General features: G+C 35.4%; 1 protein-coding gene across 6 annotated transcripts in view; it reads left to right on the top strand.

Annotated features, from left to right (window-relative positions):
- The first annotated feature begins 3,875 nt into the window (after positions 1-3,875).
- LOC129743096 (coiled-coil domain-containing protein AGAP005037) overlaps positions 3,876-18,606 on the top strand; it is a 64,073-nt gene continuing 49,342 nt past the window's right edge. For 2 of the 6 annotated variants that reach the window (XM_055735048.1, XM_055735053.1), the window contains exons 1-8: positions 3,876-3,956; positions 4,936-5,155; positions 10,937-10,987; positions 15,119-15,240; positions 15,334-15,505; positions 15,576-15,774; positions 15,855-16,005; positions 17,245-17,307. In XM_055735048.1, the coding sequence (XP_055591023.1) occupies positions 5,074-5,155; positions 10,937-10,987; positions 15,119-15,240; positions 15,334-15,505; positions 15,576-15,774; positions 15,855-16,005; positions 17,245-17,307 (840 nt within the window). In that variant the 5' untranslated portion in view covers positions 3,876-3,956; positions 4,936-5,073. Of the gene's footprint in view, positions 3,957-4,051; positions 4,179-4,460; positions 4,484-4,935; positions 5,156-10,936; positions 10,988-15,118; positions 15,241-15,333; positions 15,506-15,575; positions 15,775-15,854; positions 16,006-17,244; positions 17,308-18,606 lie in introns of those variants that run through there. The other 4 variants (XM_055735052.1, XM_055735049.1, XM_055735051.1 and 1 more) reach the window with 4 other exon arrangements.

The raw sequence follows: 18,606 nt of genomic DNA, 5'->3' as shown, positions 1-18,606 counted from the left end.
TGGGCCTACCATGGAGCAGAGAACGCAGAGACATCCGGAACACAGGAACAGGAAGAAACGTGGACCACCAGTACCATACGTTTCAAATGGGCAGAGTATGTATCGTTGGAAGCATTCCAAGCAACCAAAAGTTCGGTTAACATTCCTCTATCAGGTTTGATCAGCTTAATCGAGTATGCTAATACAACTTCTTTTCAGCTCAATTTTTAAGTAGTTAAACGAACTTTAAAGTTGACAAAAAGTTCGCATAAATCGTCAAACAACTTCTAACCAGCTTCAAAATCCACTTTAAAAGCATCACAAAAATCTAAAAAAATACTCTTCTGCTCTTTCAATTGCCTTCTCAAGTCTGCTAATTTGGTTCATATTAATCAACTATATTTGTTACTAACTCACATTACATTTAAAAAACATGTTCTTACCAAGTCTCGAACCCGAGCTCACCGCTTGAAAGTCGAGATCCATACTTGTTGCCCTATATGAACATCATGTTACTCGATGTGATGATTTTCTTTAAAACGACTTTCAGGTTCTTTATTTCTACTTAATTCCCACTTTCCAGCTGTTAAAAAGTTCTTCCGGAACTTAATGTGTACTTCATATAGTTGTTTCCCAAGTAACCGATGTGTTTATTTATGCAAACACGTGTTGAAGTTCGAAAAAAGTAGTTTTTAGCCTTTAAATCTACTTCAAAGTTTCTATAATGCGAAGTTGCTTTTGAACGCCCGTTGGAACTAATTAAAAACTTTCAAGTTTACAAAATAGTACAACAGAGACTTTTTACGAACTATTGAGCTGTACAAAAAGACTTGCAACCCTTTGATAGCTACTTGATTTTGAAAAAATTAAAAGTACGTAACAAGTAGATTATTTTTCTTCATACAAACTTTAAAGTTCCCAAAAAGTAGAAACAGAAACCAAAACAGTACTTTAGAGCTTTTTTTGAGTATTGGCTGAACTTGATAAAGAATGAAGTTCCATGGACTTCGAAAAAGCATTTTGAACAGCAAAAAAGTTCCACAGAACTTTTGTACAGCTATATATGAACTTATTAGTTCGTTCCTTAAGTGATATTCGAACTTTTGGTTGCTTGGGATGCTAAGAAAAATGCTCCTTGATGAAGAAACCCTGCGTTACCTAGAGTAATTTAGCCAATCACTTGGGTCATTCTGAGGGGCTGGAAATGATTTATTTTGTACACAGAAATCACAAAATCTAAGTATTTTGAAGAATTTGCTGTAATAAATAAAATAACTTAAGAAATCTAAGCTTATTTTGTATTTCTTGAACTGTTTTGGATTTCAGTGTACAATCATTTCTGGTCATCGACCAAGGATAAAGCGCTTTAACTCGCTCTTGGAAAGAAAAAAGAACAAAAAAACATCAAAAGAACACAAAACCTTACGAGTCATGTTCATAACTCGAAAGGTTTTTAAACGACTTTGACCTAGATTCATAAACAATTGACTTATTACATTCCCTTAAACATATATTGAGTATTGTAAAGATTAATGGGTATAAAATATTATGAAAAAAAGCAAAAAAGATGCAGGATTTATACTTAGCTTTCATTTCTCCTGCTCATGATGATTATCACATTTCCTCAGGTAGATTTCAGCAACCCAGTTGGTTGCACTTCCCCCCAAAAAATTGAAAAGATCGCAGCAGTCACAAAATTTAACAGTTTGATCACAAGTTGTCAGTGGCAAAAAAATATTTATCTTTTTTGCGCAAAATCTACTGAATGAGTTTCTACCTCAGATACCGAAAAATTCACATTCAAAATGTTATAGCAAATATCTAATTCATTGTAGAACATTTCAAAGCTCACATGCGTAACAAAATTCTTCTGCATTCTCCTTCAATTAATACTCTTCCCCCCCGCACAAAACCTTTTTTCACTTTAATTTATAGCTCGTTACGAAACGTATGGCTGATAGATGTAAAATTTTTCTTGTTTCGCCATTAAACTTAAAACTCTTTTTTGTTCACAATAAATATATTAACTTGCATAACTTGCATGTTAGTAATAACAATTTGCACATGGAGCAAAACATAGGATCGACCGATTCCTTTGGTAGCTCACGAACGGCTCCTCCTGATTCACCCGCGCATGTAGCTCAAAAACACTGTATTTGTACATTTTCCACATTCTCTGACTGTGTTTGTTTTGAAATTCCTCGAAAATATAGTATTTTTTTTAAATATTTTAGTAAAATTTTTAACAGGACGAAAAAAAAACACGTGCTGACGGTTCAGCATACCGTTTTCCATCATAGCAATCGTTTTCATTGAGAAATTTATAGAAACAGAAAATCTTTGAAAATAAATATAATGCGCTTTAAATAATGAATTTCTTGACAGTTTTTTCAGTGATAGACACTACCAACTCTAAATTTTACAAACGATTTACAAAAAAAAAATCCTAAAACTTTATCGCTTACCGCTGAATGAGTCTGAGCTTTTAGGTTAGTTGACAACATTATTGTCGTTAAACATTTTTGCCCCAGTTCTAGTAGTATAGAATGATATTTATTTAGGATTTTTATGATTTTCAGGTAAAAAACAACAATGTTTATGGTACCTTGTGCTAACCTGATCTCTCTTTTTTAAATCGCAATTTAGATTTTATATTGTTTATTCGACTGTGGAAATTTATTGAAAATTATTGTTTCCCATTTTACAAGCTATTTTTGATAGAAACGTGTCAATTTCTCAAGAGTAAAAAACGTAATATCTTACTAGAGGGGGAGGGGGGGAGGGGGGTTTGAAAAATCTTACTTTATCTTACCAGGGGGGAGGGAGGGTTGAAAATTTTCAAAATCGTGCTTACGTAATTAGTGAACGGCCCCTTGAGAACAAGAAATCTTTTCATTATAACCTCTACTCGAACTGATTATGGAAAATATAGTCCAATGAATTGTTTAATGTAAAGTTATAATAAATATTATGAGAACATAGACTTAACTAGGTCAAAACAGCAGCTGGAAAAAAGTTTCTACGGTAACAGACACCGAAGAACCTGACTTTGTGAATGTAAAGAAAAATCATTATTATTTAGCCTATTTGAAAATTGCAATCCCTAGCTTTAAGTTATCATATATGTAGCTTACAATGTTTGGCGAAATAAATAAATAAATCATAAACGCATATATTCAAGAACGAAAGCATTTCACTGATCAATGATTTTGTTTGCCCTTTGATCTATCATACAACTTTATCTGTGACAGAAATATTTAAAAATCATCATCAGTTTCCGGCATTAGAAAACTCCAATATTACGTTTATATCAATGATATTGCAGTTATCTCTTTGAAAAAACACAGAATTTCTGGAAAAAGTTATTAATCTCTTATGATTGTGGGATAAATCCAAAGAAAACTACGTGAAGTACATATTTAAACAACTCATCGACATATAAACTATTTCTGGTTCATTGACTGGTATTGCTCATCCCTGCTCTATAGTTTGACTTTCGATCTTTCAATTTTTCAATAAAAAAAACTGTCGTTAACTAAATGCATACTATGTCAGGAATTCGGTGGTCTTAATTTTTCCTTTAGAGAAATTTACTGATAATCTTCGATAGATCTTAGAATGTTCCTTTAAAATTTTCTTAGCAGATTTATTCTGGGTATCTTTACGCAGAGTTTATATTTAAACTTCTGAAAAGGATTTGTTCAAACCGTCTTTCAACTGCTAATACAAGTTCAAATTGGGTTCTTGTTAATGCTTTGTCAACAAAGTGACAATCTAGCGGCTCGAAACGTTTGATAAAATCTTCCTGGTGGAATTTTGAAGGATCACATCCCCTAACAGACACACCCTTGCACAGAAAGGTAAATAATGATGTATGCGCACGCACGGTTATATCGACCGGACCAAGAAATTCGGTGCAGCTCTTTTACTACCCTTAGACCAGCAAACGTAGTTGTCGAGAAAGGAGACGAAAAAAGGTGTTTAGTTGTTCGTCTTTTACATTAAAGTGTTGAAATTTGAACTATTCACTATCTTTAACATCAATTGCAGTAAAGAAGATTTTCGATTTCGTCAATTGTGTTATTCGATAGATTCAGGATAGGATCGAACTGAAAGTTAACGTGTAGTATGTCGCAAATTTTCCATTAATCACCAGAATTGGATATACACGTCGAGCCGCATATCCTGGTATAAAGGATGTACGACACAAAGTTCATATATAATGCAATAGCGAAAATATTCATTGAAAAAGGGCGTTGTTACTTATCATCACTTTGGACATCGGGAAATGCCTTTTTCTATTAGTGATATTCTTGCATGTGCAATGTGAATGCGCGATTAAGGATGTGATTTTACGTTTTATCTAGATAAGAAAATCAGTAGTTCTTCGCTTGTGTGAGTGCCCTGTTTTCAAGAAGGAATTGGAACATGCTAGGTGTGTCACTGAAGTGTCGATTTCTCGAAAATGTGAGAAATTTACATTATAATGTTCCTGTTGATTGGAGTAAATCAGTGTTTCTGTCTTTGGAAATCAGTGTTAATTAAAATTCCTTCAATTTTGTTTTGAGCAATGTGTAGCATGTTTTATCTAGTTTTTTTTTTTCAACTGTTGAAGAAAATCAGAAGAAAGTGACCCAAAAACGGCGAATCTCCATACATTGTTAAAAACAATTTATTTGACAATATATTATACTTTGAAATACTACAAAAGGATACATGAGTGGAAATTTTAAGTTATTTTTTTGACTGATTCGCACCATTCCACGTATCTCACTCTCGGATTAATGCGCATTTGTAAAACAAACCATCTATGCTAAGGATAAAAAATGAAGATATGTAGTGCTTGTAACTTAAGAACGGAATATTGGAAAACCCGAGAATGAATACGCCGAATAAATTTAAGTAGCATAATAAGTGATTATATGTAATTGTTCTTTCTTCTCTAATTTGGCATAGATCTGTAAAGTTGCATTAATAATCCTCAAACTAACTATTTATTCACGGAACATTTGTAGCAGCACTTTAAGTGAAATGTAAAAAAAACGGAAATAAAAAGTGTTTTTATGTGAATGACATAACTGAAACCACTCTAAAATGTTGATTCGCTGGAAAAGTAAGGATAAAAGTTCATCCTCTTCGGGGAATTCCAAAAAGAAAAGGAAAGGACGAGATGGAGGTAAGTCTATATACCTGTATACCTATAATTCTTCGAGTGAAATTTGTTTATGTGAATATCATTGATTCAAAATTCAGTCATTTTAATTTGCCAATGTTAATAATATTCAAATCTTATTTGAAAACCAACACTATTTGGCATCGCTCACTGAAAAGTTTGTGGGCGCTATTACATTGGTCAAAGTTACCGATCTCTAATCGAAAATGCTGAATGCTGTGAAAAAGTTAGCGATTTCTAACTCAAAGCGCCATTCGCTAATCGATAAGATAAAGAATGATTAATTTTGAGTTAATATCGAATGACTTTTCATTATTTAAACAGATCGAGGTCTCTCATGAAGGGTCATAAACACCGCACGTGATGTTATACTTTACAAAATTTTAAATTCTTATTCATATTTGGATTAATAACTAAGGATTTTCGATACATAGTTGACAAAAAAAACTAGAAAAACTCATCTTAAGTCAACAATTTTTTAACAGTTTTTATCTAAACTTTTTCGTTTGAAAGGGATTGAAAAAGATAAAGATGCAGTTAATAAATCTTGAACATTTACGATAGGAAAATTTAAAAATATTCTACAAGCTTTTTAACTATATTGGCATTCTGAACATGAAGTTTTTAAGAACTAAATGCAAAAGATGTTGGCATAATTATAAAGTTGTAAGAAATGACAGTATTCCAGTAAGCTCTAATGGCTGCTTGGATAACTTACAACGGCGGAGTTTTTCGCACTTTCGAAACATTAAATAGCCAAGAGTTCTTTGAAATAGTGAACAGTATGAAACCAACGGCGGGTATTGAAAATGTTTCCCATAGAGTTTTTAAAGATTCTCTATTTTTACTAGCGAGTCCGTTACGACTTACGAGATGCTATAAACACAAGTCTACAAACAGTACCTGATACGTGGAAGCGTTCAACTGTAGTTCCTATAGAAAAACAGAAAAATGCACGAGAGGAAACGTTTTTCCGTCCTATAAATATGTTGGACATCCAAGAAAAAGTGCTAGAATTAGCAGTAAAAAACAGTTTTTAAACTTTATTGAGTCCCAAGTAATACTCATTGCAGAGCAGTCTGGATTTAGGAAACAACATTCAACAGAAGCTGCTGTGAATTTGATACTTCGAAACTGGAAGATCAATATTGAAAATGGTAGCTACACAATTGCTGTGTTTCTGGATTTTAAGAGATGGTTAACTGGTTTAAGAATTATTTAGATAACAGAATGCAAAGAACAAAATTTGGTTCATCTTACTCGCGATTCAGAGAAAATAACTTAGGTGTCCCACAATGAAGTGTCCTGAGTCCATTGTTATTTATACTATACATTAATGACATGAAACAATGCGCGTCGTCAATGCAACGGTCGTCTTAAGCTATTTGCGGATGATTCAGTCTCCTACTGGAGTGGAAATGACTTAGAGCTTGTTATTCGAAAAGCAAATGCTGATTTGAAAAATATTGCAGATTTCCTTAAACAGAGAAAGTTGTGTCTGAATCTCAATAAAACCAACTGGATGATCATTGGCAACCGCAAAATCGGAGAGTGTTCAAACTTGTTGATTGATGGTTGTGCTTAGCTTAGCTTAGCTTGGCTTGATTAACTACTCACATCCACCTTGAATCATTGAACCCGAAATGCTACTCAAGATGTCTGGATGAAGAATTTGGAAGTATTCTAGTATAATCTGTGATTTATTTTTAAATTTGGTTTAAATACAATTAAATGCATTTCGGATTCCAAGATCGCAGGCGTGGCTAAATAGAACAAGTTCCACATCGCCAATGGTTGCTACTCCGTGATTGACCGAGGCCATCAATTCTGTTCAGAGGTCAAATGAACGGAACCTGGGATTGGCTACATATTCACAATGCACAAAACTGATGCTCTCTCTTTAAACATCAATAACGGCGCCGGCCACGTCCTAGTAGTCAATAGATACATTAGGAAAAATGAGAAAGGGATGAAAGAACAAATTTACGCCTAAGGACCTAGGTCACCTCTGCATCCTTGCAAAAAAAAATTTGGTTGGGAATGTAGGGCAAGGGAAATGATTAGGAAACACTTTTGACTAGTGTTGTGCTGATAGCCTTTTCTGCTAAAATATAATGTTTTATTATAACATCTACCCCCCTCTTACTGTCCCAAAGTTAGGAAAAATACTCACGGCACACGAATTCTTTATAAGTAAAACGCCTTATAAAACCATTTGTTTAAAAAAAAAAATTAAAACTTAGCCAGATAAGAAAAAAATGTTTTTGAATGGTAATTAAGAATAAAACACAATTGAAGTCAATTGTATGTATAAATTTGATTCTTATCTTCATATCTCTGATAGTCGTTGCTAACATCATTTAAAGTTCGAAATGATATTCAAACTGATGTTCTTAATCATATTTATGTGGGAATTAAATAACCAATAAATAGTTTAGAAGTTCTAATAATTTGGTGAAAAACTCAGAAATAGAATGAAATAAAAAACATAATTGATTGAACCGTTGGAGAAAACTCGTTAAAATAGAACTTTTATCATTTTCAACATAAATGGAAACTGTGATCACATATAAAAACACTGTTAATTTTTCAGCATTTTTTTATTGAAGAATTCTTCATGTAACGACTTCCCGTATTTTTTCATCAACCACAACAAAACATGTATACATTTCAATTGAAATTAAAATTTGAATTGGTGAAATAACGATTGGATGGTTCATAATCATCGCATCCAAATGACGAAATGGTTTTTGGGACATTATTAATATGGCACAAATATTTATTAATAATTTGCCACATTGAAAACATTCTAGTGTTAAAGTTAAAATCCCTACATAGAAGTTATGATTGACTGATTAAAAAGATCACGAGAATACTTAGCTTTGACGTTTTTGGGGACCAAAAAACATGAATGAATGACTCCGAAGGTTCATCCACGATCAGTATGAGCGGCCGACACCACTCCAGGAAGACAGGAACTAGATCAGATTTTCAGATAATATGAGCTTCACCCTCTTGAAACACGTCGAGAACGTCCAAAAACTTCTTGATAGTTGATGGATTACATAAATAATAAGAACAAACGAACTTTAAAATAAGGGTTTAACGGCACTTGTTTTTTCCGCTGAAACAAATCACTTCCGTCATCGACGGTCACAGCCTACCGAGTCCAAACTTGTTGATTGATGGTTGTGCAATCGAAAAAGTACATCATGTTAAATATTTAGGAGTACAGATAGATGAAAAGTTAAATTTTATAGCCCACATTGACTACACTATTAAGAAGATTGCCATGAAATATGGAGTACTTTGTCGGATAAGCAGATACATGACTTTCTGATAAAAATTTGACGTGAAATCTGTTATTATGCCACACTTTGATTATTGCGCTACAATATTGCTTCATGCATCAGATACGCAGACAAAGCGGCTGCAAAGAATACAAAACAAGATAATGCGAGTGGTAATACGATGCAACCGATACACTCCTAGTGCTCTTATGCTTGATATGTTGCAATGGTTGTCAGTAAAGCAGAGGATTGCTTACAACAGTATGATTTTTATCTACAAAATGAAAAAGTAATGTTACCATCCTATTTATTGGACGGTCTGCAGTACGGAATTGACATACACGAATACAATACAAGGAGAGCTCGAGATTTCAAATTACCAAATACAAAAAAAAAGAGATGACCAAACGATCTGTGTTCTACAATGGACTGAAAATGTACAACAGCCTACGAGCCTACCACGGAGCATCAAAGACCGTTCAAACTTGAATATTTTTAAGAAGCTGACAATAAATTACATAAAAGATACAATTTGAAACAAGGACTAATCCTAAAAAGGATCATACAATAGTGATGAAGATCTGACGGAACATCAGATAGAAATTTTTACGGTGATGGACATACTCGGGAGTAAGACGAACAAGTCGTACAGAAATTGACAACATAAGTAAACAATACATATGTATTATCCTAAGGATAAACTGTCCCTCCTTCTTCAAAAGATGCGTATGGGGTGGAGGAAGGACCCAAATGGGCCTGTGGGACCATTACAAAAAAAATATATTGATGGCTTTTCTTCCATGTTCAGATTCAAAGTACTGCCCATAATTTTAATTCAAAATTGATATACAGAACACCATCAAGCTTTATAATTTAGATCAAGAATTTAGATCTACAATTGTCTCATACATAATTATTAATTCAGAAGTTGCTGAAGCTCCATAGAAGATTCAGTATATTTTATTGATCCTCCATAAAAAAGTGCACATTTTTTTTTAATTAGCGGCGAAATAGGTGGAACTAACAAAGTTTTTAATGTTTGATTATAGAGTGGTTTGCCAATCGTTGCACAGCTAAGCACATGATTTTGTATGTTTGGTTTGTATGCTAAAATACAGTCATTTCAATCGAATTCATTCGGTTTTTTTTGTCGATTGCACGATTGGTCAACAAGATCCAAAAGTTCAAGTGTTCGGAAAAAGTTACGTGAAAATAAAAAAAAATCATTTAAAACAGCTTGTCTGTGCCCGATAGTTGTACAGGCAAATTTTATGTCGTGCCTAATGTTGTCCTATTTTTTCCAATGGTTGCACATTTTATAAACCTTTTTAAGATTCAACCACCATATGGTCTAAGAGGCTGATATTTGTTTCGGAAGCTTATTATTGAAATCCAATTTGTAGACGGCCCCTTTTGAGGGAGGTCTTCCAAATTGTCCTTCCTATTGTCCAATGCACAATAGGAAAATTCGGACCCAAAATCGAAAAAAAAACACGAAGCCGCCGGTTTGAGAGTCTGGAATAGCATTTATCACACGTGAAATTTCCTCAGAAACTGAAATCTGCCGCTGAATTTAACCGGAGCCATCTGAGTGAAGTGTTATTTAACCTTATTTGCCCAGTATTGAGGTTTTTTCTGTATATGTCCTACCAATATAAAATTGTGTGTCATTGAAATTCCATAGAAGGAACTGAAAGGTATTTAAAACTTTTTTAAAGTGCCAATTTACAGGTGAAAGAATAAAGGACGTGATCTGTTTTGCCCCCCTTTACTCCTGTGAAAAAATGTGATTTTACGAAATAATTGCTATAGGACTCACTTGGAAGTCGATCGATTTTTACATAATGAATATCAATTGAAAGCTTAAAAATGGACTCAACAACGCCCAAAGTTTCAGATCGTTCGTCTGATTTATTGAATACATCTAGCTTAGCTCCGCCTTAAATCGTTGAACCTGAAAAGCTTTATCAACAAAACTCAATGTATAATGCATGAATTGGGGTGTGGGAGGGAATCTTAATTTTCCCAACAAGTACTAAACTTAACCATTTAGAAAGCAGTAAGATTTTATGTAGTCGGCAATTACAATTTCAAGAATGGAAATACTTAGCTTTGTTCCGTTTTCCGACGTCTTTTCGAACCTGTAAGCCATCATAAAGAAGGAAGTTTTGCTTCAATTGTAAATTGACCTTTTCCGGAAAACAGTAACAAGGTTCTGTGATCACTCTGGCTAAGTTTGGCGTTTCATCCGAATGCAGTTTCAAGAATTTGCTTAATTTTCACACCCGTCACAAACGAGCGTAGCCTACTCTTCCGTTCGTCTGATTTATTGAATATACAGTACCGTTCATAAGAGCAAGTTCACTGCTGTTGGGAAAAAGTGAGAGAATGTGTCAATTGTGTTTATTTTATTCAAAAAGTGTCATCAAGACTTTTTTTTATACATAGAATATATTGTAGTACTGATTTTTTTTTTGTATTTTTCTTTTTCCAGAGGAGGACTGGCAAAACGACAAAGGGAGTCGAAACCAGCAGCCCGAACAAGGTACGATATACGTTAAAAATATTGGAATGACCATCAACCCACTGTCACCAGTTTTACGAAGCTACGTGCCTCCTTGTTTTGAATTACGACATTTGGCTTTTTGACGTTTATATTCCGTGGTCCATATGTATTATTTTTGTAAGAAAATCAACACCCGTATAACCCCTTCAAAATTGTTATAGAGCAAGCCTACCATTCTGAAACTTATAGAATCTAACTCTAGCGTGTCATTGTTTTTTTTTCATCGAGAATTGTCACTATAGTAAAACAGATTCATTAAAACTCATTAAACGTAATAAGAAATTATATGTTTATTGAAGCTTTAACAAAACTCTCAAAAATCATTCAAAATACTCTGAAGTTGATTTTTTATTTAAGTTTTTATCAAGCTTGCAAACCTGGTATAAAACATACAATTAACTAAGAACTTTCCAAGACCTGTTATTCAACAGTTATAAAATTAACTATTAATAACAGGAATAAAATTCAATAAAGTCGATTGGCTTGAAAAGTGTGACTAATAAAAAACACGTTGTTACGGTATACTGTTTCCACACCCAAAATTCAGCCTCTGTGCCAATGGCGTGTAGTCAATTACATAGCTTCATTGGTACAAGAAGATAACGCGATCGGTGCTGATTCGATTTGCTCCCACCGGCATTAATCTCCCAAGTTAACCGAATTGCGTATGTCTGAAAGAAACAAAATAAAAACGCTTTCACGTCCCTCCCTATCGCATCACAAGACGAAGAAGGATGGAAATAAATACCGGCCAACACCAGGCAGCCAGCGAACCGAGCACTGTGCGTGTGAATGTAGCAAAAGCAACAACAAAAACATCCTTCTAATTCAATCCCTTCACCGGCAAACAACCACGGCCGAGCTGTGCGTGTGTATGCAGTAAAAGCAACAAAACAAAAACATTCCTTCAATTCAATTTGCCGGCAAACAACCACGGCTAAGCTGTGCGTGTGTATGTAGCAAAAGCAACAAGAATATATTCCTTCAATTCACCGGCAAACAAGCACCGGCCAAGCAGCCTGGCTTTAGCAGCTGTGTATATGTAGCGTGTGTATGTAATAGCAGGCAGTAAGCAAAGCACAGTTCTCATTCAATGGGTTTCCCGTTTCCTCCACTCCCGTTCCTTTTCCCGTTTCCATCGCAAGACAAATGAATACCTTGAAAGGAGGCCAAACGCCGGGAAGCCACTGTCGTGCGTTTCTTTTGTGATTGATCTGTGGCAGAATGCATATGACAAATATCCCTCTTCCTGCATGAAGCTCAAATAGTACACTGGTTAAGATGTCGGTCTGGCAAGATCATTTGGTTGGTGATTTGAGTTCAATTATATTTTTATTTTCTTGTTTCTGGGATGAATTATCCAACAGGAACGAAATCCCATTAAATGTTTTTCTTGTTTTGCTTGAATGTAGTGGTCATGCATCATTTTAGTTGGGAGCCGAGTCCTTATGCCAGTTACGGTTTTTCAAACATATCATCTTCGGCACAGTGCACATTTCAGCGCATTATCGGCACAGAGATGTGCTAAATAGGCATTGGATTTTTGCAACCTCTTCTATGGGTGCAATTATGTGAAAGTATAAAAAAATAGTCATAGCCTACTACGACAAAAATAAAAACACTAACTTTTATGTTTGATGAGATAGAGACGAAATTTGTTCAACAAAGTTGTAGATATTGTCTAAATATAAGCTTTGCTGAAATAATGAGTTCTCTATCTTTATGCAGTGAAGACTTTTAGATTAAAAAATACTTCAATTTTGTTTTTCATGCTAAACTGTTGTTAGTTTTTAATTAACATTAATAAAATTTGTTGAGACACTCAATCTGCATATTTTGCATTAAATCTTAAGTCTTTACGACCTTTCCTTACGAAGTTATCATAATTTCAAGTGTTATTTATCTTTCATTTTTCTTCAATCTTCTAGGGTGAAATGGGGCAAGTGGATTTATTAACAAAGTACTACATCTTGATGGTAGATTCAAGTACTTTAAACTTAGACAGAAACTGTATGTCTCCACGTGCCAGTTTTCAAGTACAGTTGGCATAAATTGGGTGAACTCTTAGTTGAACTCTTACACCCATAGAAGAGGTTGTAAAAATCCAATGCCTATTTAGCAAATCTCTGTGTCGATAATGCGCTGAAATGTGCACTGTGCCGAAGACGGTATGTTTGAAAAACCGTAACTGGCATAAGGACTCGGCTCCTAACCAAAATGATGCATGACCACTACATTCAAGCGAAACAAGAAAAACATTTTATGGCATTTCCTTCCTATTGGATAATTCATCCAATAGGAAGGAACGGGATAGGGAGTCGAACTCAAATCTCTATTCAATTTGTCTTGCCAGTCCGATACCTTAACCAGTGTACTATTTGAGCTTCATGCAGGATGAAGGTTATTTGTCATACGCTTTCTGCCACCGATCAATCACAAAAAAAACGCACAACGGTGGCTTCCCGGCGTTTGGCCGCCTTTCAAGGTAGTCCTTTGTCTTGCGATGGAAACGGGAAAGGGAACGGAAGTGAAGAAAACGGTAAACCCATTGAATGAGAACTGTGCTTTGCTTACTGCATGCCATTACATACACACGCTACATATACACAGCTGCTAAAGCCGGGCTGCTTGGCCGGTGGTTGTTTGCCGGTTAATTGAAGGAATGTTTTTGTTGTTGCTTTCGCTACCTACACACACACACACACACACACACACACACACAGATTCACCGGTGGTCGTTTGCCGGTGAATTGAATTGAAGGAATGATTTTGTTGTTGCTTTTGCTAGATACACAAGCACAGCTTGGCCGTGGTGGTTTGCCGGTGTATTGAATTGAAGGAATGTTTTTGTTGCTGTTGTTGCTACACACGCACAGTGCTCGGCTCGCTGACTGCCTGGTGTTGTCCGGTATTTATTTCCATCCTTCTTCGTCTTGTGATGCGATAGGGAGGGACGTGAAAACGTTTTTATTTTGTTTCTTTCAGACATACGCAATTCGGTTGCGCTGAGGCTTAATGCCGGTGGACGCAAATCGAATCAGCACCGATCGCGTCATCTTCTTGTACCAATGATGCTATGGAATTGATAACACACCATTGGCACAGAGGCTGAATTTTGGGTGTAGTAATCATCAAAATTGAACCATGTTTCAAATGCACATAACTTTATCAATTTTCAACTGAAGTCATCAAATAGCACGTCAAAATGCCTTGAAATTCTACTAGCTTTTCCAATAAAATATTTGAAAAAATTAACAAAAATTTTGTTCATTAAAAATAGTAAAAAAGTTTTAAAACTTGATTAATAGCTTAATAGCTTAATAGTTTAATAGCTTAAATCAATATTATGCGTTAAAATCTAAGAATCCTACAAATTTATGCCGACCGGAACGGAAAACGGAAGCGTGGAGGCAAATAGTTTTGGTCTAAGTTTAAAGAACTTGAATCAAGGTTCAAGATGTAATATTTTGTTTATAAATAAATTCACTTGCCCCATTTCACCCAAGCAGATCCCAAAGTTAAGGAAAAATAAAACTTGAATTTGAGATAACTTCGAAAAGAAAGGGCGTAGAGACTCAAGATCTAGTTAAGTATGAAAAAAAAAAATCATGTATGTTTCAAACTAAAAGCTTCATAACTCTGCACTGCATAAATATAGAGCACTCATTATTTCAGTAAAGTTTCATATTCTGATAATATCTTCAATTATGTTGAACAAATTTTGTCTCTTTTTTATCAAAGTTAAAAGTTAGTGTTTTTATTTTTATCGTAGTAGGTTGCGACGTATTTTTGATACTTTCACGTTATGAGGAACAGTCTAACTACTAAATGTTATGAAGACACCTAATAGCTGAAATGAAAGACATAAGCACTCGGAAAAAAGTTCCACTTTAGGCCCTTTTGGACCGATGTGCACTGAATCATATTAGAAAAAAAACTTTGAGTAACCCAAAGTATTGTGTTTAATTTTGCAGAACAATGTTTCATCATTAAATATTTTACATTTGAGTTATGCTTCTAAGTGTAGCACACTAGCGGATAGCGAAAAAAACTAGAATTCTTTATAAATATTCAAGTTCGATCATATTTTTGTTGTTGTTCAAATTACAGATGATAGGCGTCGAGCTGCCAGGAATCGAGAAGACCCGAGGCGCCACACCTTGGGTGGGGATATGTTCCATTTTCAGGGACAAGGAGATCTGCCTGTTCATCAAAGGTCACTGGATTTGAAGGTAGGGTATCTTTAGATGGTTCTCAAAGCTGTTTGTTTGGTTAAAAAAAAACTCTTTTTCAAGAATTCCAATAACATTTGAATGTTTTTATAGGCTCCACCCATGCGGACTTATACCCCAACAAACAAAGGTCCCCTTTTCGATGAAGATCCGGGTATTATGTCTGAAGTGGAAACTGCTAGCACCGGTTTTCGGAGAGGTGGAAAACAACGCTCATCACTTCCGGTTGTACGCACTCCATCGAAAACGCTCGAGAGGCCTCTCGGTATGATCAAATGGATGAAATGTAGATATTTCGTAACAACCGAGCTAACGTTATTGCTACATCATTTCAGGACTGGTGTTCTTACAGTATAGATCCGAAACAAAGAGAGCTCTCCTGCCCAACGAGATAACTTCGATCGATACGGTGAGGGCCCTTTTTGTTCGTTCTTTTCCAAGACAGCTGACCATGCAATATCTGGAAGGCCCCAACGTGAAAATATACATACATGATTCCAGTAAAGATATGTTCTACGAGTTGGAGGATGTGAGGTACGCGCAACTTGTTAAAACTTATTTTTATTATCTGGGCATCGTTAGATTTGTCTAACTGTTTATCTTATCTTTGGCAGATCACATTTACGGGAAATTCGGGATCGCTCCGTGCTACGATTATTCGAATCGAACGAAGTCAGTGCTCCACAGGCTTTACCTGGTGGTCCCGGTATTCCGCAGCCGTTACCGATTTCTAACGTTATGGGCGGACTTTGGGACAATGATCAGGTATGGACAATATTGAACTACCTTTTCCCGTCAATCTTCTAGGTACAAGTCATCAGTATTAATCTATTTGAAAATATTTTACCAATTTATCTGTATATAAAATGAATTTATCTTGAATGTTCCGTTGTCAAATGGTCTTAACGCAAGAGAAACGACATTTCAAAACCTTGGACACACCAAGAATTTTTTAGCATTACCATTCAGCGAAACATCACGATTTGCCTTAGCAGACTAAGTCTAAATTCAAGAATTCTATACGACGACCGGAAGGAGAATGGCGGCAGATGTATTTAAAAACATAAAATTGTCGACACTGCGCTCTACAATTGCCCTGTTTGTTGGATCGGACGCTCTGGAGTGTTTGTTGGTTTAGACGTTGTAGGCCACCACGAAACCTAGCAGGAACGGCACTAGTTATTTTCGGAGGCTCTCGTTGACGAAAACTTCCTGGTTGATGGTGCTGGTTGTTAAGAGAATGCTGATTTTCTCTTTACGGACGCCAGAATATTTATTTTATGTTCATAGTATACCATCTCACGACATAATTTGATGAACACCATTTCTCTGGTGGTCTGGTCATCTTCCCGGAGAAGCTGTTCTCGTCCATGATTTTCCATAGCTCGTCACGGTCGATCGTGTCGTATGCGGCTTTAATTGATGGTGCGTGGGGACTTGGTATTCACGGCATTTTTGGAGGATTTGCCGTAGTGTGAAGATCTGGTCCGTCGTGGACTGTCCCTCCATGAAGCCGTCCTAATGACTTACCACGAACCTGTTTGCTTGTGGCGGGGGCGGCGTAGTTCTCACAGTCCAATTTGTCGCCCTTCTTGTAGATGGGGCAAATAAACCCCTCCTCCCACTTCACCGGTGCTGTTCTGTGTTCTAGATCTCATTTTGGCTAAGTTCAGCTACAATGTCATCCTTGCCAGCCGACCACAGCGGAATATCGCATGCCAAACCAGCTTTTTGTTTGCGAATTTCGACAATAAATATCTTTGTCACCTTTCCTCTTTCCGTCGCCCGTGTAGAATTCTTGAACTAAGTTATCGCCTTTCAAAACAAATGAATCTTTTTCGATAGCTCGTTATCCTAACAAAAGCGGACATTCTTGGTGTGCTTGCGAATTTTTTTTAATGGCATTCCCCTTGCGTGGAGGCCATTTTGAAAACTGGTATTATTTATATAATCTATTCATGAGTACACTGCAGTAACATTGACTCTCTTTCCATATTATTTCAGAGTTATTTCAGTGAACCAGAATTCGATTCAGATTATCAACATCAACATATTCATAAAAGCAAGGTAAGTGAAAAAAATATTTAGATCCTCTAATTAAAAGATATATTTTGGGATTCGTAACCTATCATAACCAATATTCTTAGGTTTTTCATATAACATACCACTAGAAATTTGAATTTTAAAACTATATTGGATGGCAAGGAATATTTAAAGGAGGTAGGCAGCCTTGCTCTAGTATTGGTACCGACTGTGTCATCACAATCACAAAAAATCTGTTAATTTACTAGGAAATTTGCCTTTTCCGAAGATTATTCGAAGAATTTACTGAAAATTTTCCACTTTTAAAACATGTTATTCTGGAAGGCTTCTTGCTCTTCAGGATCGGTAAAAAGTTGGGTTTTCGAGTAATTTTTATGTAAAATAGACCATCGAAATTCGAAAAATGGTGGATTTTTCCTACTCAAATTTGCAGAGCTTTAAAATTAGTTCAAGCCTTCCATGAAAATGTTTAAATCAGTTCAGTTCAAAACACAAACTTTTATACAATACCACTATCATTTATTGGCATTTTAGTAAATCGAGTTAACAATCATTAATTGCTGTTAATTGCTCTACATAAGAATTGAATATGGTAAACCGGTTGGATAAAAATCATGACAATCAGTTGAACACTCAATAACTACCAGTTAGACCTTTTTAAAGCTGAATTTTTCCTCGTTTTTGCACGTTTTAGCATCAAGATGATATTGCATTCATTAATCAAATAAAAATAAATAAATAATGGAATCTTCAAAAGACCAAAAATTGTCATTGCTCAGTAAAATAGAGGCCTTACAACACAATCATAATGAAATTGGAATTCATTTTCGTTCTAAAAAGTGATTTTCTTTGAAATTTCTTTTATTCGCATATAAATTTACGATACATTCGTTTTTGTGACGTCACAAAAAAAATCCAATATGGCTCTCGGCACTATGTTATTCAAATATTCCTTGACTGGATGGGGTGTTCATAATCTAAGTAAGCCTGAGTCGGTTTGCAAAAATAAAGCTATCACGGTAGACAAGGTAGGCTACTCTCACGAGAAACAACTCGTTTGAATGTAAACAAGTGATGTCATTACTACCCGGATCGGAACGAATTCGCGGACCGATTACTGTCAAAATATTAGTTGTCAGTTTGAATCTGTCCGGTTTTTATTGAAATTCTGTTAGATTTTCCTGACCGTTTGGTTGTTTTGACAGCTCAATAGCAAAAACTTCGCGAACAACAGGAAAGTTGTGTCACCAGAGCACTGAATTCGTCCGAATTCGATTGGATTTCTGGTCAGATTTCTAACCGATTCACGGGTCGAACGAGCTG

This window comes from Uranotaenia lowii, chromosome 2 (assembly GCF_029784155.1).
Source record: "Uranotaenia lowii strain MFRU-FL chromosome 2, ASM2978415v1, whole genome shotgun sequence".
NCBI classification, from domain to species: Eukaryota; Metazoa; Arthropoda; class Insecta; order Diptera; family Culicidae; genus Uranotaenia; species Uranotaenia lowii.
The sequence above is the reverse complement of the archived record's forward strand: the minus strand, read 5'-3'. Positions and strand labels throughout refer to the sequence as shown.